Source organism: Syngnathus acus, chromosome 12 (assembly GCF_901709675.1).
Source record: "Syngnathus acus chromosome 12, fSynAcu1.2, whole genome shotgun sequence".
NCBI lineage: Eukaryota > Metazoa > Chordata > Actinopteri > Syngnathiformes > Syngnathidae > Syngnathus > Syngnathus acus.
Window position 1 is genome coordinate 5673681 of NC_051097.1, and position 25426 is coordinate 5699106.

The window sequence follows — 25426 nt, forward strand, 5'->3', positions numbered from 1 at the left end:
TTTACCTTTTAAAAATGCTTAAATATTATCCCTTTATTAGACAAGAGACAGGGCAAGCATGACAATTGAATAAAAACTTGCATGCGAGGCGATTCAAATAAAGCCAAGATGGCTGCTTCTAAGAAATGTCTTCCTGTTTCTCCTGAACCAAGGTCACATATAAACGCATTAACAGGCAGTTATCATCTGTTCCCCATCCCCCCAACCACAGATATTTTGCTTTGTCTGACAGTATTAGAGAGTGCGTAACAACTTCTTAACCTCGTTTTTTATTATTTTAAAAACTTTATTTCCCACAGCATAAATTGAAAGTCAAAAATGTATCAAAGCTCTCTTTACATATAGTAACTATAGTTAATTTTAAGTTTTACCTGTCTTTCAAAAAAAATTATTAACTCTAATGACATCTTCCTTGGTGCAACTTCCAATTCTCATGGTCCTGTAAATAGGATCAGATTTATTTATTTCCACAATTTTATTGACTGGCTCCTGTGGATAAACGTCGTTAAAACAACAAAGCAAGTGGCGGCCCAAGACTTTTGCACGCTACTGTACGTGTATATCTTTTCAAAAGGAGCAGACCGTCTCAAGTTGCAACAAATCATCTGCGCGCCACCGATACTTTGCTGAACATTCCTCGGTCACCTGTTTCGTCTTAGCAGCACATGTCAGCAAGTGAGTGAAGACAAAGTCAGCTGCTTTGCAAATTCATTTTATATCATCTACCAGTTAACTCTGAAATCACCGGCGCATGATAGCGAAGTAAACAATTTGTACAGTTGCTAGCCATGCTACTGAAAAGCGTATTTCAAGCGTACCAGCGAACCAGTACGCTTATTCAAACTCTTATTTATACAATTATAACGTTTCAATTAATCAAACCATCAACTCTCTGCAAAATAATTTAAAAAGGTTTTAAATGTACTTATGAATTTTCTCATGGCCCAGTTCACATTTTCCACATACGTCTGGTGAAAGTGAACAGGAAGGGAGTTGATTATGTCCATCCAATTTGGAATACTTTATTTTACAAGTCACAACCGCAGAGGTAGAAGTGTATTTTTTTTTTTCCACCTCCAACATAAAGATGTTATTGTACTCATGGCGTGCACAGAAAAGGCTCAGTCAGTGACACCAGTCATTCTGTCTCCGTTGTACTCCGTTACCGGTGTTTCTTTGCGGAGAACCTTGTGTAACCTTTGACCTGCATCACTCACCTTTTATACTCTTTTATTTAGGATTGTTCAAAGACTAAATATTTTATTGGTTTAACATGAATTATAAATTATGTGTTTGACTCCAAAATCTGAAATTTAATGAAAAATGTCAAATAATATACAATATGAAAAAAATAATGTATTTTATTTATTCATATTTTATTTATTAATAAAATCCACTCCCAATAAATCGATAGTAATACAATTCTTGAAATAATAAATCAAAAAATCATCAATTAACAATGTTAACATTTTATCAACCCTTTGCGAGTGTAAGCACATGCATTAATTGTCCAAGAATGAATTAGAATGTCTTTATTGAGGAATTTGAAACTTTGTGAATCATGGCAACGTGATCTCCATCCTTTCCTCCTTCGTACCTCCTCCCTTCTTTTCCTTCTCCTCCTCCTCCTCCCCCCAGCGAGTCCCTATGAGATCCCCTCGCGACACACTTTTCAAACAGTCTGGCTTCAGCCACAATGTGGAATCGCTAACCCAGGCACACACAGCGAGCTTCGTCGCGTTGCTTCTTCCTTCCCGCACCAGGACAACGAAGAAAGGAGCGGAAAAACAAGCGTTCACGGTGAGTTGAAGTTCATCGAAATTCATTTGATTCCTTTTTTTTTTCAATTCTGCTGTGATTGCTCGCTCGCTAGTCGCTGTTAAGTGCTGCCGTGTCGCGATGTGCATTACTTGAAGCTCGCTTGCACTTGTTGCTCCCCTACGGAGATAGGAACTCTATTTTAGGCGTTCTTGTTAACACTTTTTTTACGAGACAGCGCCTTCTTTTTGGAGTTTTAAACGACTTGCATCGTTTGCAAGTCAATGTGCAGGGTTTGGACAGTTAAGTTTAGAGTTCAAACGGTTCAAAGAGATACATGAAAGAGGAAAATATGGTCCGCGGCCTATTTGTGGTCCTCTGAGGGCATTAAATAAGGGCCAGGCTGGAGGTGGGGATAAACAAAAAATATACGAGAATACAAGTTGTAAGTATCTTCAGGTTTTACGTAAAAAATAAAATCTGAATTCTATGACGGTAAATTATTTGATTCTTGATTAGATAATTTACTGATCCCAGGGGGGAAATTCTATGTTCCAGCATGTAATGATAGTCATATTCTTTTCTAAATGGACTTTTTTACAGTTAAAATAATTTCTCAAAAGTTATAATGTTAAAACAAATATCATCTGAATCTCATGAGAATACATATTTTATTTTGCAAGATAAAAGTGGATTTGATCTCGGGGAAAGCCTTATTTTTCAAGAGAAGTCTTTTAATTATAATTTGTATTATTTAAAAAAAAAATGTCTGAGTAAACAGCAATCTTAAGAGAATAGTCATGTTTTTGGGAGATAGAGAAACAAGTCACAAGACTAATGTTGTAATTTTGCATGGGGAAGTAAAGCACATATATGAATTCTTTGTTAAATTTCAACATCATTCTTGATATTTTGACATTTTGTCCCGTGGTTCCGTTTTTTAACAGCACCTCACTTATGATGGCCGCTTTAAAGAACATAAGACGTAAATTATTTGATGCCAAATATTCACTCCACACGAACGCATAACTAATAAACCAGCATTACATAAGCTGCAGACTTTTTCAGACTTTATTTTTACTACTCGGAAGAGCCATTCTGGCACCCAAAGGTCATTGGGAGGTTTCTGGCCTTGACACGTATAAATTGAAGGCTGCGCTTTCAACCATAACAATAGGATGACGTTTATAGGCTGTGATCTTGCCTACCTCATCACCTCCATGTACTGTATATGATATGATGGGTTAAAAGTGATACATCTTTGGAACTTGTTTGTTGTCACTCTTCCGTGCGTTGTGTTAATGCTACATGAAAAAAGGGAAGTGTTAGACGGTGTTTTACTTTTATTTGGTTAATGGCACCCATATACAGGAAATGATATGTGATATACTGTATGCAAATGTTGCGTTAGCATACCAACCATTTTTCTCAGTTTCACATGATACCTGATGATGGTGTAAGAAGATCCAGTGTGTGGGAGTTTACTGAAATGTGCAACTGGAGTTTTTCAATCGTTTCACCTGCAAAGGAAAGGGGGGCAGTTGTTTCACTTCACATAGACCACCCCACCAGTTTCCCTCAAGGCTGGTACCGCTACATCCCCCGATTCCTCTCGAGTAAAATGTCAGTCAGGTCAGAACATCTCGTGTAATTCTCCCACGCCATTAAGTTTATTTGCACTGCGAGGCCTTGTCGATACGATGGCCTGTCCGTTGTGTTGTGTGATACCCGGGCCAGTGCTCGGGGGTTGCATATAGCAAGCTAGCCCGAACAGGATATTACTTGTGCTCGTTCACCAGCGGACAAATCATTAAACAGCTGGCAGTTGTGTTGCGTGCGCTGACTTTGCCTCAGGTTAGAGGTTGTATGTTGCGAGTTTGTCTTAGATCCTTTTTGAAAGGTTATGAAATGCCGGTAGAAGCGATTGGCATATTGCTTCTATTTGTTCTTCAGACACTGATCCCCCCCTTAATAGCTCCCTTTTGTTTCCAGGGTACTTTTAGATTGCACAACTTAGAACTTAAGAGAAACAGTAAAAAAAAAAAAAATCCACGCGCTCGGAGTAATAAATGATCAGTCTGTTTGCTTTTTCTTTAGCTTTTTGTTACAACCTCTTTCCTTAGCAATCATCTTCGCTTCTCTAGAGGCTCCTTGTTTTCCACTCTTAATCAATTTGAAGTCTTCTGCGGTTCACCATTAGTCACTAAACACGTTAACTTCCACCCGGGGTTGTCCATGTGAGGGTTTTGACGTACGACTTGCGCCCACCCGTATCGTTCTAGCTATGCAGTTTCAGGTCAAGGGTGCGGCCTCTGGTGCTCTGATGTTGAGGTGTGCGGGTGCTGTGTTGCCTCCACACGTCAGACATCTGGGCGAGGCCTACACCACCCCCTCACCTAACACTACTACCCATACTCGACAGCCACAACAATGCCCCTTCCCACTCCCCCAGGCTGCAATCATTTGTTATTGGCAGGGAGGGGCACCATCTGGCTTCATACACCAGACATGCCTGTAGAGGCATTTGGTGTGTGTGTGTTTGTGTGTTACTGGTCATGCATAATGCACGACTGACTGCATTCCAAAGACGTTTTGGCGGCCCATAGATCAAACCTTCGAATAAACTGATAACAAGGACGTATCTGAAGAAGTCAGAAGCATTTTTCGCACAGAGATCACGTTAAATGACTGTATCAAAAGCTAGCTGTAACCAAATCCACTGTAGTTATTAAAATAGGCTCCACTTTGTGATCTGGTCGGTGATCGGTTTATTTGAACTCCCTGATGGATGATTGATCTAAAAAGTTGTTTTCCCAGGCAAGTGCTTTAGAAGTGCTATCCGCGGCAAAAGCTTCCCAGGCCTTGCTGACGACATAACTGAGTGCAGTGCAAAGCTCAGCCAACTTGGCTGTGTGTGTGTGTGTGTTTTTTTTTTTTAAAGTTCCCAGCGTTTAGTGTTGCCGAGGGCACGGAGCTGGAAGGGAATGGCAGTGGGAAAGCAGCCCACATACACTATATTCTGTTTGTTGTGTTTGTCGTCTTCCTCCTATCTGTCTAATTACCATCTGCATGCAGGGCAAGTTTGACTTCTACAAGAGGCAGATTTTAATCTTTCCCCTGCTTGCTGGTCAACAAAAAATTCACACAACTCCACAGAATCTCCCCAGTGATACCTCTTCAACGTTTTTATTCTGTTAGTGCCTTATGATGTCCAAATTTTGAGCTTCCAAAATAAAATGCTTTCCAAGTTATGCCCCCTGGAAATTTGGGTGCCACGCCCACTTTCGGTGTTGCACAGAAAATGTTGGCCCTCAAGGACGGAGTTTGAGACCCCAGGTTTAACAGCTGCACACTCCTGAGTGCTCAAAGGAGAGAAGAAAGCAACCCCCGTCACAATAGACACACTCCCACATGACCCCTCCCCCCTCATCTCTCGCTTGGTTCCTCCTCCTCCTCGAGTCGATTGTGTGCATAGAGGTTTTCCAGGGACGAGACCTGCACAGTAGCAGAGCGCCGCCCTTTTTTACACGGCAGACGACGGAAACAGGCGTGGGTGATGATGACAGTCATATTTGGATGATAAAATCGTTCCGTTTGTCTGTCATGCACCGACAACACCGAGCGGAAAAATCTCTCCACCTGCACAATCTTCCCCCGCCGTCGTCATGGTAAGACTCTTGCCTCCTGTGTTATTGCTCCAGAAATCACATTTTGTGCTGTGTGGATTCACTTGCATGGTTCGTGCTATTTTTACTCCGCCCAGTGGAAGTAAATAATGCAGTATTGTGGGTGATTGCACTTTCTGGGTATTTGTGGGACTTTTTGTTAGGTGGGGAGGGGAAATTGTGACAAGAGGTAGATTGGAGATTCCAGCTATTCCTTTCTTTTCAAAGTCACCACAGTTTTTTTGGGGGCTTTTTTTTTTACCCATATTTTAAATAATATTGAGTACTGCTAATCCTGTTAAGGTCACTGCAGACTGGTTAGCTAGGATGCTAGCTATGCCCAAGGATGAGCACTTGATTGATGCTAAACATGACAACCACTGAAACTAAAATATTATATCATAAACATCTGGGGCCAGTACCAGTTGATCATCATTTAGATTGATTCATTATTTATTATTTAATTTCTTTGAATCCTCATGATTTGGGCCTCCCAAGAGTAAATATTGTCAGATTTCTGTGGCCCATTTGCGGTCCTCCATGAACAACATTTTTTGTGTTGAATCAAAGTTAAACACTTGTAAACATCTGCTTTTACTTTTGGAAACAATGATAAACATGTTTTGTCTTTTTTTTTCCAGACATTAAAAGCCAAACGAGTAACTGAATTGTAAAGAGAATGGGAAAGACCAGAAAGGGAATTTTCTTTACCTCACTTCCCTTTTAATTCTGTAATTACTTTGTGGATTTTCTGGATTTACAATTTGAAATAATGCTTTGTTTTTCAATTTTTAAAAAAAATTTCAGTGTATGAAATGAACCTTCTCTTGGAGTAACAGTCATTGCAGTAAAGACGTTTTGGTTGAGAGACTGAAGAAAGCGGAACTAAAGCATTAACCTGTGATGGCCATGGCTCATAAAATTCAATGACTGTCTTGTTAAGAACTGCTGCTAGTACATGAAAGCATCCGTTTGAAGGCAGCGGAACATCAGAGCAGACATTAAATGTCCAATTTTTACGTGATCAATTTACAGAGACTGCCTAATGGAATTGGGGGATTGTTAAAAAAAAACGACCTTTTTGGTTTTGATAATCTGTTTTGGATTATGTACTTACTGTCCATTTTAAAGAATGTCGTAAAACGGAAAAAAAAAAAATTTTAGCGTGCATTGCTTGAAAAATTGGAATAGCAACACTCATCTGCTTACGGGGCGGGGCTTTGATGGGTCACAATCTGTGTTTTTTTTTTTATACTAACACATAATAGCGTATTAATCTAGGAATCCAATGTGGCTCTTGTAATCCCGTAAACATGGGATGAGATGAAGAGCTAATACCTGATTTTGGTGTTAGGTACAGCATGCATCACATTAAAATATCCTCTTCCAATAACTTCATAAATATTATTTAGGACGATTTGTAGCGATGAAATTGTTTGTTTTACTCATGTTTTTGGCAAAACAATCCATATTAAAGTTTTTTATATGTCACTTTCTGAAGTTAATCAAAGAAAAAAGGGAATTGTTTTTATTTGACCTAAATACACAAAGTATTGAAAACCCAAAAAGGTTTGTGCAAATGAGTGATAACATTTTTCAGTCTTGAATTTTGATTAAAAAAAAAAAGACAATTAATTTTACAGAATAGAGCCTGATTTTAATTGCTATTTAACGAAATGGAGAGCAATCTTTGACATCTTTTTTTTTTTTTTCTTCAGCCGCATTTCTCCCTGTGTGTTCTTTTGATAGCAATTATACCATTTGCTTTCTACTGAGGGGATTACGTATCTCTGTTTAGCTAGCTGGCCCGCTGAGTCGAGGGGTGTGGGGGGGGTCTGCTTCAGTCTCCACGGTAACAGTATCCCACAGATCTCGTCTCGGAGAGAGCGGGCCTCGTCAGTGCAATTGTGAGCCACTGAAGCATGCCTGCTAAGTTTGGAATCATTTCACAGCCTGATTGTCATTTTGTGTCTACCCGATGACCAATCACAGTTAAAGGAATTTCAATTCACGCTAACTATCCTTTTCATTTTTCTCAGCAGACTGGCATTTTGAGAATCCCCGGGCTTCATCCTCAACCTGTTTCAACTGTGAAAGTGGGAAAGTGCGACAGCGTTTTAATGAACGACTACACGCTAGCCGACGCCGTGATGGATAAGTAAGTGACGTCTCCTTGTCACGCATGTGTCACGCGAAACTCTGGCTAGCTTGATTATTCAGTGTGAAAGTAAGACAAGGAGTGCTGTGGCTGCTTAAGCAATAACACTGCACTCACTCTCCGGGAAGTGTTATTTGAGTGTTCCAGTACACTACCCGAGGGGAGATGGGGTAAGAGAGTTCATGACACAGAGGAGTAACTGGTTATGGTTGTGTGGGTGTTGGAACTGTTTTGCCCCCCCTGAGAGTGTATGACATTTGCACTAATTTGCATTTATTGTTACCACAGACAACTGTTTCCAATAATTTCCTCATTAATATTTTCATGGAGAATTTGGGTGCTGTCAGCAAAAACAGGTTTGCATGCTATCAGTGGTCATAATAAGCGGAATGAGTACAAGAGGCCCGGCCGGGTGAGTCAGCTGAAAGGGATCTTCGCAAACAACAAGGCGGCCAGTTCCTATTATGAGGCAACCTCATGATAGCCCAATATCAAGTTTGAAAATAAAACGAAAGTCTTTAATTCAGGGGCTCGGCAATATAAAGTGAGAGTTTTAGGAGTAAGCCATGATGTTGTTGACGAGCTGTGCGTCTCTGATGAAAGGTATCTGGGCAACCAGAAGGATGGAAAAGGAGGGGGAGGAGTCGCCCTTTTTTTTTTTCTTTTGTGCGACCGTGTTGTTATACGATGGTTCAATAGTGAAGAATGATAAATGTTATTTCAAAAGGAAGTGAGGGGAAAAGTTGGAGGAGGTGCCCCCAAAGCGGCTACAGGGAACAAAGTCCCCCCCTCCCCTCCTCAACATGCAACTACTTAACATTCACACAAAAGAAGCCAAAAATGCTTCGTATTTGCTTTCCAATTTGCACAAACACGCAAACAAAATGTCCCCTTTATTTCCTTGAAATAAACATTTGTTCAGTGTGGGATATCGGTCCACATTCCTTTTTGGACACAAGCATTCCATTCGATATTCCCAGATAGTCGAACCGGTCTGTTTCCGGGAGCCCTTTCCAACCTTTCAAAAAAAGTTAACCTTGTTCATATTTGCCTGTTTGGAACACTTTTTTTTTTTGTATTTTGTGCGGTTTCATACTAGCGTTAAAGCTTGGCCTCCAGCTGTACACAAGCTTTTGGTTTGAGGAAAGTTTGAAAAGCCAGATTTGCCTCTGTAATCCTCTTCAACACAACACCCCTCCTCCCGTCCCGAGTAGGATTTCACCAAACAGGAATTTCATCCTCTCTCACAACAAGTTTTTCCTCATGTAGTGAATAATTTGGACAGAAAGCCGATTCCCAAAAATGAAGAGTACATGAAAAATAACCCGTAAAGCGTCGGTGTCAAACTCAAGGCCCGGGGGCCCAGATACGGCCCGCCACATCATTTTATGTGGCCCGCGAAGGTAAATTCTGCATCGACTTTATGTGTCAATACTAAAATTGCAAATTGTCTTCATATTTAAAAACTACAGATATTGCTAGCAATTTTTATTACCATTCATCTTTTGAAAACATTTGAACAATTTTTACTACTCTCTGATTTCAAAGCTAGTTATTCATTAGTTTGTTGTGTAGCCAATACTGTATATAATATAAGGCCTTAACAGTCATAATAACCCCCCGAAGGAAACTATGAGTACAATGCGGCCTGCAACGAAGATGAGTTTTACAGACCTGCTGTAAAGAATTAGATGATTGATTTCCCAATAGAGGGAGTCTTGAGCCTGATTCGTAACTGGAAGCGTCATTGTCCATAGTGGGAAGTCGGGTGTCACACTGGGGTGACCTTAGTCTGTCATCTGTCATTATGTTTCCTACTCACTGGGTTTCTGGAGTGGAAACCATTTGATAAATTAGTTCTGAGTCTGAAGAGTTCTCATTCAAGTCCACGCCTGTAGCATGCCCACTTCCTTTCAGTGCCCTTTGCGGACCTCGGTGTCACCAAAGGTCTCAATCTCTGGCCACGATAAAGACGTATGTAGGCGTGGCGCCGTCTGAATCGCGCAGGAAAAAACCTCCGCATCAGCTGTCAGCGGGTTTTGTCGGAGCTGAGCGGCTAACAGTCTGAGTGCTTCCTAACCATGTTGAAGGGGTTGCAGCCTTTGACCCGAAGCTCATCAATCTCGCACCAATGTCATCATCTCGCCCGTCTCAATCCAAGCTGTCGGAGAAGAGCAGGAGGCACGGGGACTTTTTGTATGGTTTGTTTGTGTTCGCTAGCATCCGTGTTTGGCTTCTTTGTGTGGGCATCAACAATGGAGTCAATTCTGGAGTGCTCACTGAAGGGCTGCGTGGGATATCTTGGGAGCCAGATGACCTTGAGCTCACGCTATGTTTGTTTAGATGTGTAGATTGTAGTAATATTTTTTGGTATTTATGTACACATGCTAGCAAATTAGCATTTTTTAAAATTGTTTTCCTATGACCTAAATTCAGTTCACGTTTTTTGTTTGAGGCGTCATGGCTTTAGGGTTAAGTTAGTTTAGCAGATGCTACCATTTTATATCTAAATGTTCCTGAATTAATTATCTTTAAACTTCCAAATATCATGTCTAGGGGTGCTACATCAGGACTGTATTTTGTATTTTATTTGTATAATGTATTTTGGATTGTGTTCCTTTTGTATTGCGACAGCATCTGTCCCATATTGACTCCAAGTCCTTAAAGGTACATACACACAATAACATCCCTGTTTGATCTTTCTCTTCTTGCCCAGCTTGAGAATTTTATAATTCTCCCGAGAGGAAGAGCATCGCATCTTGTAAGGAGCCACAGGTCAGAAACGTTCCTCCTCCTCACCCCCCTTTTTGTGCTGTGCTGTGCCAGACTGTGACCGAGTTGTTTGTGTGCTTGCACGCTCCAACTCGAATATTGCATGCTTGCCCGACCATTCCCTGCCGGATCAACTTTTGGTTTTCCTACTCCTGGAATCACCTTTGGGGTTTGCTCTCTGCTTTTTTTTTTTTTTTTTTTAAATTAACGCCCTTTTGCATGAGTATACCTTGCCCACTTTGATGTCTTCCTGCTTTTTTGTTGGTGATCTTCCCTCAGTTTCTCTTGGAAACAAACAAACTGATGGTTATGTGCACAGCTGCTTGCTTTTTTGAACTTCACATTTTACTTTGCTCTGTCACTGTTCCCTGGCTTTTAACCATTTACGAAAGCCATACTTGCTCGTGACCTAAAAGTGAAATTGAATTGAAAAGCCATTACTGAAAGAAATCTTAAGGTTTGTCTTTGTGTTGTTTGACACCCCCCCCCTTATAAAAACAAAAATGGCCCTTGCCCAGCGTTGAGTGAAGTCACCTGCCCTGGTCTGCGTACAGAACAAAACAACCACAGATCGGACTAGCAGTCTCACAGCATGTCTCAAACAAGCAGGCTTTCACGGCTTCCCTAAATAGGCTGCCGTAATGTGCCCCAGAGGCCCGGCGGCCATTATGGTATCCTCAAGTAAAACGACTCGTCTGTGAATGGCGGTTTGCGTATGACGTACTTGGATTTCCTCCTTTCGCTGTTTGTCTCACATACAGCCCTGCTGTAGGTGTATTTATTTGCTTTATCAAAACAAAACTTTATTATACATTTGAAAGCCTCTGTCTTTAGCATGGTCAAAGTAGAATTTGGCCCAAACCTTCCGTGCTGAGAAAGGGAAGCAACATTACACGCACATGACTCGCCCATATGTTCACTCCGGAGTTTTTCAGATCCGCCTCGGCCATGTGACTAAAGGAAAGGGCGTGTGTTTTTTTTTTTTTTTTTAAGAAAAGCTCTCCATCGGCATACTAAATACACCCTTTGCAGGACCTGACCCCTCATTTGCCTTTGCTGTGGCCACTTTAGGTTGACATGCTAGCTCCGCCGTGGTCCAACAGCTACTAATTATATACGAGGGTTTCCATTTTACATCCTCTGAATAGTGTCTCCTTCACACAAGCTCTTATCCTTTTTTGGTCAGTCATTGATCGTTCAAGCCACCCTTTTTAATATAACCAGGAATAGTTTGTTTTGGGGGTTCCCTTGTGTTTTCTTGATCCTTGAGGAAAGGCGTGGATTGTATAAATGTACATCGAGGGTTGAGCTCAAGCTGTTCTGTGATGCTGGTAAAACCAACGTTAATTAACGTTGCGGGTTTAGCAGAAGCTAACCACTGTGATATAAATAAGTTTAAAATCACTCTTAATGTAAAATCGGAAACCCATAACTTCCGAACTGTTAGGCAGACGTGATAAATTCACTCGCTCAGTATCAGTTCAGTCACCATAAAAAAATATTTTCATAATGCCCAAAAGTCAAACAAATACTCAATTAATCCTTCCATAGTGGTTTAAAAGAGGTTTAGTGAGATGACATGACAGTCCAAAATTTGTCTGACATTTAAGGCATATTTTACAAGCTTTAAGGCATACGACTGTATTTAATCACGTAATCATCCAACCGGCCATCTGTCATCTGGTGAGGTTTCAGTGGATAATGCATCGAGACTGCTGTGTCATCTCCCAGCGGCTGACCAACCACCGGAAGTCCTGCATTAAGGAGATCTTTTTACGAGCTGTCCATTAATTGTCCTGTTACATAATTATGAAGAGGCAGGCTTTGGAACAGTAAACAATACACACTTACCAATCCACCTGTAGTCGGAATTCAGTAATTGTTGGAATGAATGATCGCCAGCTGGAGTTGTAATGCTTGGTTAAGCCGAGATGGTTAAAGCCTCGGCTGGACTGACAGAATCAGTTCATCATGCTGCGGGGAACCCGAAAGCCGCCTGCATTTGTTTTAAGGCTCTTGCTCTGTGTGGTCCACTGACCCCCGCCCCTTAGCTTACAGTTCGACGTCCACTATTTATAGCTAAACATGCATTTAATGTCTAAATCTGTCCTCTCCTCAACATTTGTCTTGACTGCCCTCGTCCTCACCTATCTTCTGGCTCTCGTAGTGATTTTTGGGAGCTGGATGGGTATAATCCAAGGAGACCTCATAAATGTTGGGATTGCGCTACGCCGATCCTCCCCCCTGGGGTCAGATGAAGGGAGGAAAGCCATATGTGATTCACCACTTGATCTTTCAAATCCTGCTCATAAAATTTGGATTTGGGATTGATAATCCAACTCTCATCAAAGTACATAAAACATATTAACACAGGCTAGACCATGTTTGAGAATGAAAAAAGTCTTTAATGTATTAGGTACTGACTTATTATCAAACTAAAATAAATAAATAAATAATATCTAAGACTTACAAAAAATCCCCAAAATGAGACTCACAAATAATTGCAGTAATTAAAACACGTTTTTTTTCTTTTTCAAAATTATTTATTTTTACTTGCATTACGATACTAAAGAAGCACTATTTTGTGACCCCAAAAATTCCTCCTACCTATGCAAGAATAAAATGATTTGCAGTCTGTTGGCACGAGGAATGAGGACGAATACGAAGGCATTGATGTTGATGCATTGATGCGTGAGCCAGCCAGAGCTCTTGAGAGGTTGGCAGCTTGTGAATGTCCAATTCTGTTGCATCCGCCTTTGCCGTTCTGCTTTCCGGATGCCCAGAATCTTGTCTCCATTGCATTTGAAATGTGGGAAGACACCATCTTGTATTGTGGCCCGGAACATCCGGGTGTCACACATAAAGACTTTGAACCACTGTCAGGTATGACATCATTTAATGTTGCTGCTTATCTAGTAAGAGTTCAGCTCGGTAAAAAAACAACCTATTTCCTCACCAAAACAAGATTGTATTTTTGGATGCACAGATTAGTTATCTAACGCTTTTAGCTTCCGATAAGATGCATATACTCGTCCCTGCTTGTGCCGCATGCACAGACACACAACACTAACACATTTGATTTGGCGGCTTATGAATGAAGCGCGTCCTCAAAAAAAATTTAAATAGAAATCATGCTTTGAGCGTCTCGACTTTTTTTCTTCAGACTTTCCTATATAGCACCTGCTCGCCCCAATGTCTTAGTTCTATTCTGGTTGCTATGGCGTTATGACCCTTGGCATTGACCCAGCATTAGGCTCCGCCTCTTCAAAACAAGCGCGAAAAAAAGGTTTTGACTGAAACATGTCACTTGTTATCAAAACAGAACAACAACCAACCTTACTTGTCTTTCCTACACTTGTGTATGGGAATGTACAATCTTAACTAATGAATAAAAGTTCCCCGACCTGATTCTATTCAAACCTTGACATTCCTTTGGAGCTTATTGTGGCCTACAGTTGTAAAGTCTTCTGGGAAACATTGCACAGAATTCCAAATCGCGTAGCCAAGGTTTTTGTGTGAACAGATAGGCAAATGCGTCTTACGTGACCCTTTCTGCCTCAAGTGGGCACCCAGCCAACACGAGTGCTCGGTCACCAGCGCAATACTGGGAACCCCGCGGCCCTGAGCAGGTGCCGCCTCCTTGTGAAGCCCAAGGAGCCGAGAAGGTAACACAAAGGGCTCAAAGAGGCCTGCCAGCATGGTAACCATCTTGAATATCCAAGCCCGGTTTGGCGGCCCCTCTAAATCTGTCAGTGGGCCGAGGGTGGCTGCCAGTTTTGCGCTTTCTGCTACTGTAACCCACCAAGCCTTGAAAATGGGCTTTTAAGGCTTTTGTTAAGCTTTGACCTAAATGCGGTGTATGCGCGGCGCTAGCTAGCTACCTAGGATTGCGCTAGGAGTTTACAGACAACTACAAAGTTATGATTTATATTCCTGCCTTTGTTTTCACTCTTTCTTAAACCTGACAATAACGTTGTGGTTACTTCTGCAGTTTGCGAACTGGCTCTTAAGCCAAAACTGTGCCGGCATTTAGTTTGGCTAGAGTGTGACTGTGTCCTCTCCTGCTTCTCTGTTCATTGTTTGCTACTCTGGAGTGTCGATGTAAAGGGATGGAGGTTGGGGGGGGTTGGCTGGCTGGCTGGCGGCGGAGTGAGTGGAGGCCATCTTCTATAAACAATTGGTCCTTGTGCACTTGGAGCAACCACCCCCTTTAACCCCTCCTATTACAGACCTTGTGACTCAAACTGCCAAGCTTGGTTGGTGATCCCAATGTTTGGGAGGTCAAAACGCCCTAAGCAATTTGTTCTCATTTACTCAAGAATCAATAATCAATTAACAACCCCCACCAACTCTATTTTAGCAAAAGAAATGATTGATTGTGTATGTGACCTCCTACCACCGACACCCTTGTTATTAAAAGTAATGACTAACCTATATTTAGAATTAGCCTGGATGGTCCTTTTGGGTCATAATAGACAATGGATTAGTTGTTCTCAATTGTTTTAATAACAGAAATACAAAAGAACCACCTTGAAACAAATAATGTCCAGGTCTGCCTTTTTATCCAAAAACTGTTTTCATATAAGACAAACTACTTTAGTTCATTTTCACTTTTTCAATTAAAAACAAAAGTTTTGTATTTTGGAACTTAAAAACACCAAGCTACAACCCAACAAACAATGTTGTTGTTTTTTATATCCATTTTTAGTTAAAAACTATTTGTTGAAAAGGCCCTAAAATGGAAACATTTGCCGGTAAGTAACAAACCAAAGTCTTTTGTAACTGCTAAATAAGTTTCTACCAGTTGAAGACTAAAACCCACATGACACCCGATAACCTGTTATCTCTACCTCCATGTGGCCGACTCACCTGTTTGCTGCAGGTATCTCTGATGGTGTTGTGGAAAAACAAGAATAACCCGCTTCTGTCCGGATCACTTTACCATCACTTTGTGAAAAAGCGTCTGACCTCACAATATTATTTGTTGATATGACGTCGGCATGAATAATTGAGCTCTGCTAGCCCGTAGCTTCCACACACAAAACTCAAACTATCCCAATTGGATAAAGAAAGCAGAAACACTTTGAGTGATGATGTCATCCCAACTTTGTCCATGTCAGGCTGTCTTAAACTTCATCTGAGGATTTCTACATGCAACAATTTGCTGGCGCACTTGAGCAGCACTGTGTATCTGATACAAGTGGGATTGAGAACAGATTTAGAGATTTGTTTGAATGTTTCTGCTTAATCTGGAAAGTCACCACACACAACGGTAGATTTACAGATAGGCCTCAAACAAGCAACTTCAGATCACCTCTTAAATATCGACCGTTATGTTCAACTCCAACAGCATGTGGACAAGCAAGGTGACATTAAAGTTTAAGATTAAAGTCCCAATGATTGTCACACACACATCTGGGTGTGGTGAAATTTGTCCTCTGCATTTAACCCATCCCCGTGTGATCTTAATCCATCCCCTGGGGGAGAGGGGAGCAGTGAGCTGCAGCGGTGCCGCGCTCGGGAATCATTTGGTGATCTAACCCCCCAATTCCAACCCTTAATGCTGAGTGCCAAGCAGGGAGGCAATGGGTCCCATTTTTATAGTCTTTGGTATGACCCGGCCGGGGGTTTGAACCCACAACCTTCCAGTCTCAGGGCGGACACTCTACCACTAGGCCTCTGAGCTGGCATGCGACTCAATCAGTCATGTCACGTTTCGGTATGAGAGGAAGTGGCTTTGCATGGTCTTCTTCCCTTTTTGGTCAGCATTTCGTGAGAACTTAATCGCTCTCCCTGTCTCTTATGAAACATATTTTAGAGGAAACTTCTCTGATCCGAAGCTGTCGGAGTCCAACATGGGGTATGGCGTTCTGAGCGTGTTCCTGGGACTGCTCCTGGAGGTGTCCACTCACGGACCCCATGCTGTGCCCCGAACCTCCTGGAGACACCAAGGTGAGTTTTTTTGTTTTTTTTAAACACACACGTAGCTCAATCGCCTTTGTGTGCTTGTGTTAAGCAGCAAATGGAAGCTGACGTTCTTCAGGTAGCAAATTTGGTTGAGAGGAAATCAACAGGAGACGCGAATAAGTTAATTTCTTTCCCTTGCTTCAAGATTTCAAATTTATTTTTATTTTTTTTGTAATTTTATTTTGTTTTTTATTTAGAATTTCTTATTTATTTAATTTATTTTTTATTTGCTGCCCTGCTGCACTATTCTCTGAATATCCTATCAAGTTGTTTTTGTGCACAGGTCAAAGAAATAAAAATATATTACTTTAGTGCCATCTACTGGAATATTTTCATTGTTAATTTGTTCAATTTAATTCAGTGAGATTTTTAAAATAAATTTTTAATCTGCATTTGCATCCACATGTTGCTTTTTGGCAGTCCTTGAATACGCGTTGGACATCGTTTCTGTTTCTCTCCCGTCAGCTACTGAGCTGCTGTAGTTTACTTTAACTTTAAAATTTGCCTAAATTGTTATTATAGCCAAAAGGGCAAGTTTAATATTTTAACACATTTGTTTGCCCCTGTGTGATGTTATGCGAGTTTGTGCTACTACTAGCTGTTATTGATATTATCCTAGCTCTGAATGCTATTGATGAGCCTCATGTGAAGCTGTTATTTTTTTAATTTTTTTTATTTATTATAAATAAGTCAATACAATTCATGTAACATGGGTTCATGATTATGCACGTTAGTTGCATGGCATTGCTAATTTACGTTTCTCATTGCTGCCATCTTGTGGAATTACTGTTTAATTACAAATTCCTTTTAGAAATGCGGGTCAGTTGCTGGTGGATTCGCTCAATTTGCGGCAGGGTAAATAGCTCACAAATATCTGGATTTTACTCGACACCTTTCCCATTTATTAATTTTGCTTCTTGCTAGCCGATTTTTGGTAAATGCGGACGTAATGTCTACAAAAGATACAGTGGAAGGCACTCCATGTGTGAAGCAGTTGCACAGTGAGCATAGTAGCCCTTCCTGGTGTCCGCCCTCCATCATGTTTTAATTGACGGTTACGCATGTAATTCCCTGAAAATGACTATTTGTCTTGCCTGAACCCGATGTTGGCAGTGAGACCACAACAACAATGCTTGATCTTTTCTCGTGATGTATTGGCCAAACTTGTCAGACAGCCCTTGTTTATGTTTCTTGCACAGAGAAAAGATATTTTTAGTCCGTCTGTGCATTGTGTTTGAACTGCGGCCATTTTAAAAGCTTTACCAACTGTACGAACGATGTTTGAAGTCAACACACATTTTCGACATATAACAACCTTCGTGTGGTGGTAAAACACAAAAAAAGCCAAAGAAAAATCAAAACAGAATTGTTTTTCAATTTTGTGCTTTCTGTGATCAGAGGTGGAGTTGATGGAGTTTTCAGAGCCAGGCATCTTCAACTACTCCACGCTGCTGCTTAGCCACGAACGGGACGCACTCTATGTGGGCGCCCGGGAGGCCATCTTTGAGCTCAGCAAGAAGAATGTGACTGTCCGAAACAAGAAGGTATGGAGCCAATTTGCTGTTTTAAGACTATATTTAACTTCTATATTTAACTTCTTCCAGGCCGTACAGATAACTTTAACATGCCGGTATATGATTGTTTTTAAACTGCAACCTTCTCTGTTCAAGGTTCTGTGGCAAGTTGGCGAGACCCCCATGGCCATGTGCACGCAGAAAGGAAAATCCAAGGAGGTGAGGAAGCGGCAATTGTTATTGTCATTTGTTTGTTTTGTTTTGGCAACACCATGAATTAGATGAGTGAATTTTTGACTGATATCTTTTATGTTTTACTTTGTATTCGTTTGTGTCCCTCAAAACATAAAAAAATGCGGTGAATGTATTTATGGCTTTTTAATTCATGTGAATAGAGAAACCTAATATGAATTAAGATACGGCAAATTGTATGAAGTGTATTGTAATCTATTCGTCTGTGTTGGCATCTAGACCGACTGTTTGAATTACATCCGAGTGCTCCAGGTAGCTGACGACCGGCGACTCTACGTCTGCGGGACACATGCCTTTCAACCAAAGTGTGATTACTTGGTGAGTTACCGTTTTCTCCATTTTCCCTCAAAAGTCACTCAATAGCAGCCAATTGGAATGTACGGGGGGAAAAAAAAACTCTTAAGGTGGTGAAAAGTAGTTGGTAGTAATTTTTTTGTTTCATTCGCATCTTGGTTTTATTAATAAATCAAATCTAATAAATTAAAATACTAATAGAAAAAAATGTTATAATATAAATAAATTTAATAAATTTGTTTTTTTGCAGACTTTGGCTAACTTTTCATTAGCGGGTCGAGCAGAAGATGGCAGGGGCAAGTGCTCCTTTGATCCCTCACAAAGCTTCACCACCGTCATGGTTGGTGAGTTCAGGCCCCTTTTCCATGAATAGAACTCTTCATCATTGATAATCATCCCACAGAAATTCAAATGCCTTTTTTTTCCCCATCAGATGGAGAACTGTACTCTGGGACTGCTTATAACTTTTTGGGTAGCGAGCCAATTATTTCTAGATACTCTCCATCAGCATACCTGCTGAGGACGGAATATTCCACATCATGGCTCAATGGTGAGTGAGCTTAAGTGGACAACAACAGCAAGATATATGGAATATTATTATTTGTATTTATATTATTTTTGAGAACACCTCCCCTATTGTTTTCTGCAGAGCCCAGTTTTGTTTTTGCCGACGTGATCAGAGAAGGGGAAAACCCTACAGACGGCGAAGATGACAAAATCTACTATTTCTTCACCGAGGTGTCGGTGGAGTACGAGTTCTTCGGCAATTTACTCATTCCTAGGGTGGCCCGTGTTTGTAAGGTGGCTACATTATTCATCATCACCTTTGTGGCACCATTCCCGTTGTCGCCTTTCCTCCAGCTCATCTCAGTCGGTCTTCCTCAACACAGGGCGACCAAGGAGGACAGAGGACGTTGCAGAAGAAGTGGACGTCCTTCCTGAAAGCCAAGCTGGTGTGCTCTATGCCCGAACTCAACTTTGTCTTCAACGTGGTGCATGACGTCTTCATTCTGAAGGCCCCCCACTTGAGGGACACGGTCATCTATGGGGTCTTCACCTCTCAGTGGTCAGTCATACCATCCATTTTAGTTTTTGTGGTGTATTTTATCTGTTTCATCTCATTCTCCATCTGGTCTCCAAAGGGGAAATGTCGGTCTGTCTGCAGTATGTGCCTACAACATGTCCGCCGTGGATGAGGTCTTCTCCAAGGGCAAGTACATGCAGAAGGCCACTGTGGAGCAGTCCCACACAAAGTGGGTTCGCTATAATGGCAACAGTCCTTCACCACGCCCTGGAGCAGTAAGTTTACAGACACAATGTCAAATTTCCTCACTGAGGCACCAAGTGTAGAAGACGTTGCTGTGTGTTCCGGCAGTGTATCAACAACCGTATGCGGCAGCAAAACATCACCAGCTCGCTGCACCTCCCCGACAAGACCCTGCAGTTCGTCAAGGACCACCCCCTGCTGGAAGACCCTGTCCTGCCCATCGGGAACAGGCCCCGCCTCATCACCAAGGACGTCAACTACACACAAGTTGTCGTGGAGCGGGTCCGCGCCCTCGACGGGAGCACCTTGGATGTCATTTTTACCGGAACGGGTATGAAACAGTTCCAGAGATTCAAAGCCTGAATGTGAGGTAGGCCTGTTAACTAAGATCTGACCACTTTAGACACGGGGGTCCTGCATAAGTCAGTGGTTCTCGGAGGAGAGGTCCACATGGTTGAGGAAATCCAGATGCTGAAGAACTCCGAGCCCATCAAGAACTTGGTGCTGTCCTCCGAGGTCAGTTTTGTCGTGCATTAGGAAATAGGAAATTCTCTCCCCATCTGCATTTGAGTATCTAAATCCTCTGACCCTCCTCACAGACACAATCTCTGTACGCCGGGTCAGACTCGGGCATTGTTCAGTCGCCCACGGCGTTCTGCGGCAGTTACCACTCCTGTGCCGACTGCATACTGGCCCGAGACCCATACTGTGCCTGGGAACCCCAAACTGCTCGCTGCGTCAAAATCTCTGACACGCCCAGTCAGCATCTCAGGTGAGTCAACAACAACGACAGCTCAATGTCATTAAACCATTTGTGCAGATTGTTTAAGAACATTTTTTTACATTTCTCCCTCTAGGAGGCTAATTCAGAGCCTTAGCGGTGATGCGGACAAATGTCCTAAAGGTACGGTGCTATTCATTTCCCCCCTCCAGTCCTTAGTATTGAAACCATGATGTGCTAAAGTCATATGACTTTGTGTTTGCTAGCTCCCATTGTGCCCGTGAAGGACTACCAGCGTGTTTCGGTGAAGCCCGGCAGCTCCTCCGAACTGCCGTGCCCGGTGCGCTCCAACATGGCACAGGTGACGTGGCGTGCCAACGGCTCGCTCCTCACCGAGGACTCGCCCTTCCACTTCATCCGAGAGAACGGCCTGCTCATCTACAGCGTGGCCGCCGAGGACCAGGGACGCTACGAGTGCTGGTCTGTAGAGTTCGTCGCCGGCGTCGGGAAGAACTTCACCCGCCTCCTTGCGGGATATGTCTTGACTTTGGAGGGCACGCACGTCGAAACCACGGGCCAGAACCAGGAGAGCACGCACAGCGTGGAAGGTAAAGTTGAGGCCGACAGAGCGTTAACATCCGCCCGGGCCCCGCCCAATTTTACCGCCGCCGTGCAACTCACGTCCCCGCCCCACTCAGAACTAACCCCAAGCAGCAGCAGCACTGAGATCGACGCCCCGGAGGCGAAGTACTTGCAGCGCGGTAATGGCATGGCCCTCCTCGTCCTCTTCCTGCTCTTCTTCCTGCTCTTCCTGGCTGCCGTGGCCTACAACTGCTACATGCAGTACCTCCCGGCTCCGTGCCTGCGCCTGCGGGCGGCCCTTTTGGGCACGCACAAGGAAAGCGACGCCATCCGGCCCGAGTACAGCGCCTGCGAAGCGGGCCTCATGGAGGCGCCAGCTGTGTCAGACAAAGTCGCCGCAACGGAGCGGCCGGCGCAGAACAAGAGTCAGAACCTGCGCGCGTTGCGTGATACGGGCTACGAAACGGAGCCCGAGTGCAGTAACGGGCGGGGGCCCTCACGCGGCTTCGGCGACGAAAGCCCGTCCTCACAGAAACCTTTTGACGTGGACTGCGACTCCCAGTCCATCCAATTCGCTGACGCCGATGAGCCTTATCCCTAGAAACAAAGTTGGCGCTCTGGCCACACACGTCGTCGTTTCTGCTTTTTAGGTTCAGGTTATCAAAGTGCAGAAAACTTCCAGAAAATTTCCATTGGAAACTAAGCTGGGGATTCCCATGAAATGTTTCCAACTTTAATAATTACCAGAGTACACACGCACCAATTTTCCTCAACTACAAACACGCAACACAACCTGTCGCTCCTCTACCTACGTCCGCCAAAAGCTAATTAGATCTTTGTCCGTTTTTGTCACAGTTAGTCTCTTCAACATTTACGATTGTCGTTTCCACTGGGGAGGAATAACAATTTCTCCCAGTTGTTGGTATGTCTGTGTGTGTGTCGTTTTAGCTTTGGTCCAACAAGCAAAGCTCGTTTCTTAATTCCAAATTGGAAACATTGTTTACCAAATTGGTAAGTTATGTGAATGTTTTCCAAATTGGACTCAGTTTTCTTTGTATAGGCTGAGTATTTTTTTTTTGTGTGTTTGCGCGTGTTGTGCGTTGTCTGCAACCTGGGCCGATGGACTTAAACAATTCTCAGGGAAGGTGTTACTTATGTCGTAGCGCAGCTTTATTCTCGGAAGGTGATGTCTGATGGAATGGATGAATCGGATCACTCTTGTGTTGAGAGGAAAATCTCCAATTTTTCTGCCATATTGTTGTTTTCAATTTATTTTCAATCATCCACTCTATCCTCAAACTGAATTTTTTTTTAAGCCTCAAATTTCCTCAAATGGTGGCCATCTCTTTAAGAGACAAACACTTTGTAATCTGATCAATCTAAAACAGCAGCACCCATTGAGGCAGTTGAGGTTAATTGTTGAGATTCGCCACATTTTTCTTTTTCTTTTTTTTTTGCCCATTCCTTTCCTGTCACTTGACATACTAAATTGTAAAAAGGTTTTCTCATGTCTGAAGGTGATAAAAACAGTGGCCACCATTTGCAGGAATGAGGTGAATTTATTCTGAGGAGTTTTATTTATTGCTGTTTTCCCAGCATCTATATTGTCTCTTGCACATCACAGTGTCCCATGTTCCTCAATCTTCCTTTTTCTTTTTTCTTGCTCCCTTTTTCCACCACCACCACCATTTCCTTCCTTCCTTCCTTCCTTCCTTCCTTCCTTCCTTCCTTCCTTCCTTCCTTCCTTCCTTCCTTCCTTCCTTCCTTCCTTCCTTCCTTCCTTCCTTCCTTCACAGCCTCTGTCTTCCCTTCGTCTACTTTCACTTCGTCCTCTTCCTCCATGAAGCCTCATGTGGAGGCTGGTGAGGTGAAAGTGAGGCTGTTGCCTCCTTTACTGAAGGACCAGGCGTGGGGGCTTCACGCTCATGAGGTTTTCCTGCTCTTCTGTCTGGCCCTGGGTGAGTGATGAGCCCCCCCGTCCAGCCTGCAGCCTAACACCACTTTTAACCCCGCTGCTCATTTCTGTCTGGACTTCACCTGCTTGGCCTGACTAACATTGTGGCCTGTGCTCTGAGCTGAACTTTTGAATGTGGTGGCACTGAAGGAAAAAGCTGACGTTCTATCTTTGAATGTCCGTGAAGGGGTGCTGTGGGTTTTTTTTGTTTTTAATCTATGGTAAGCTCACTGTGTTGCGATGTCAACCAGGCCATTTATGTGCCTGCAAATCTGTCACAATATCTCTGTGTGTATATATGGGAAAAATATATGTAAATAAGCTTTTCAGTAGGTAGGGAGGAAGAAAAAATAAAAGGTGTCAAATGTGTCTAACGCTGGCTTGTTTGTGTTTTTAATTTGCTGGTTTTGTGTGATTAACACCGTTTAGCGATAAATAGACCTCGTGTGCCACACTTCTATTTCACTTCTTGATTTTGTTTCAACTATTATGTTTTTTTTTGTAACGGCACCAGTGGAAAAAAAGCGATATACACAGAATTGTATTATCCTTGCAATGCATCGTGAGAAACGTCCACAATCCAGCCTGAAGTATTCACTACATGTGTGCTTTGTTTTTTTTCTTTGACATTTTTTTGTCGTACAAAGAACCAATGTGTGATGCTATGGGTCCACAAAACTAGTTTACTGCCAAGTTGTATATGTCTGATGCTCAGTAAAATAAGTACACAATAACTATCAAATGAGAAGAACAGAAAGCAAAATAGGTTTTAGAGGGTTTCCTGTACAGTGTTGCATTGCTATTTCGTGAGAAAAGGGATCAAGGTACCATCTTTGGTTGTCATTACTGGAAGATACATTAATTATATCCAGCTCATCTAAATATTATTTACATAATTTTAAATCTTAACAGCCCGTGAGTAGGAAGTCGCTAATGTGCGGGGGAACGCTGGATTAAGAATGCAAGCAGTAGGTCAACATGCAAAGCCCCCTTGTGTCCCTCAGGTCCTAGCGACGTCCGCATTCACTGGCTCATAAACGGGCGCAGTGCGGACACGGCCGTAACGGAGTACCGTCTCCCGCTGGCCGGGAACACGGTACTAGTGAGCAGCCAGCTCAGGACGGAGCCGTTACTCCGGGATGCCCGTTACGGCTGCGTCGCCCAGGCCAGCACAGGGAGCGAGGCGTCGCAGGTGGACCTCCACCTCGCCGTCGGAGGTACCTTTTGCCCGACGGGGGGGTCCAATTCGTTTGTGTCACGGCTGGTGTGATGAGATTGTCGGTTGTTCGACAGATGAGGAGAGCACCCCGTCTAGAGATTTGAACCAATGGAGGAGTGCGCTCACGCAGCATGAGCAGCTTCTAAAAAGATGGGAGAAGTCTTGGGTAGGTCCAAGTGTCTTTTTCTAACCTGCCACTAACAAGCTCCTTTAACGGCTTTGCAACATTTTCTAATAATCAACTATAGTAACCTTCTGTCTACAAATTTCAAAAATAAACTTTTGCTCAGATACTCCATAATCTCCAATTTGCTGCAACAGAGAAATAAATGCAGAAGACCTGCATCATCCTAATATCTGAAGATAAATGCCTCCAAATGGTTAAATAAATAAAAAAACATGCTATTTTAGCAGCACCTTAGTGCCAGGTTGTGCAGTATTTGATCCACTAAAAGTCAATTTTTTCTCCAGTGGCCCTTAATCTCCTCTTGGATAAAGTCAGTCTCCATATACCGAAAAGCAAATATTGTGCTGTAGACCTTTGTTATGTTGTGTTATGTTTTGTCAGTGGAACTTTGCCCATGTGATGAGTTCACCACAGCATGATCTTAGCATTTTTCCAGAAATCTCACCAGTACAGTACAGAAAAGCAGCAATGCTCAGCATGTAAAATTCTTCCATAGGGATGCACTGTGGTCATCTACAGCCATGCATTTCTTGTTTCCAAAGCTCATTCTACCTCTTTGTCCACGCCACAGGAAAGCTGTGATGGCCACTGAACGCTGCCTAAAGGCCACAAAGCATCAGTTTACAATTGGAGATGGAGGAACCCGTGACACCCCCCCACCCCCCCCCCCCCCCCATTTTTGGGGAGACTCGAGAGCCTGGAGGTCCAAGTTAAAGGAGCTTTTTTGCGGGACACGAGATAAACAAGTTACTGGATTTGTGATGAATGCACTGGGACTACAAAAATGGAGGGAAAGGCTCTATGTAATTATCTTGGTGTGATTTATGTATTTGTATGCTGCACTAAAAATAAATAAACGAAATAACGATAGTTTACAGCAGCATTCAGACATGGCAGATGTCACTGATTTTCTTTTCCACGTGCCTTGAATGCAGGAATAAAGGAAACTTTAATTTGTTTGTGTTGTACTTGCGCCCCCCTTTTTTGTCTTTTTATGTGCGAGTTCGCTCACTTCGCTGTATAATGCTGTTGTGGCGCCCTCTTGCGTCCAGATATAAAATAACAAGTACAACATTTTTTTTAACTGTTATTATTATTATTATTATAAAGACACGT

General features: G+C 42.6%; 1 protein-coding gene across 8 annotated transcripts; it reads left to right on the plus strand.

The window, feature by feature from the left end:
- The first annotated feature begins 1610 nt into the window (after positions 1–1610).
- sema4d (sema domain, immunoglobulin domain (Ig), transmembrane domain (TM) and short cytoplasmic domain, (semaphorin) 4D) lies at positions 1611–25267 on the plus strand. Of its 8 annotated transcripts, XM_037265473.1 has the most exons (20): positions 1611–1800; positions 7463–7581; positions 16172–16305; positions 17719–17864; positions 17991–18053; positions 18306–18404; positions 18631–18724; positions 18814–18930; positions 19030–19181; positions 19271–19446; positions 19523–19679; positions 19756–19978; positions 20051–20163; positions 20247–20419; positions 20505–20551; positions 20635–20976; positions 22747–22908; positions 23909–24121; positions 24198–24289; positions 24882–25267. In XM_037265473.1, the coding sequence occupies exons 1-20, from the start codon at positions 1648–1650 to the stop codon at positions 24900–24902; spliced, it is 2796 nt and encodes a 931-aa protein (XP_037121368.1). In that variant the 5' UTR covers positions 1611–1647; the 3' UTR covers positions 24903–25267. The 8 variants fall into 8 exon arrangements, 7 of the variants coding, with proteins under 7 accessions (XP_037121368.1, XP_037121373.1, XP_037121366.1 ...); XM_037265478.1 differs by lacking the exons at positions 23909–24121; positions 24198–24289; XR_005099615.1 differs by lacking the exons at positions 23909–24121; positions 24198–24289; positions 24882–25267 and having other exon boundaries at positions 20635–21603; positions 21682–22887.
- Positions 25268–25426: the final 159 nt, after the last annotated feature.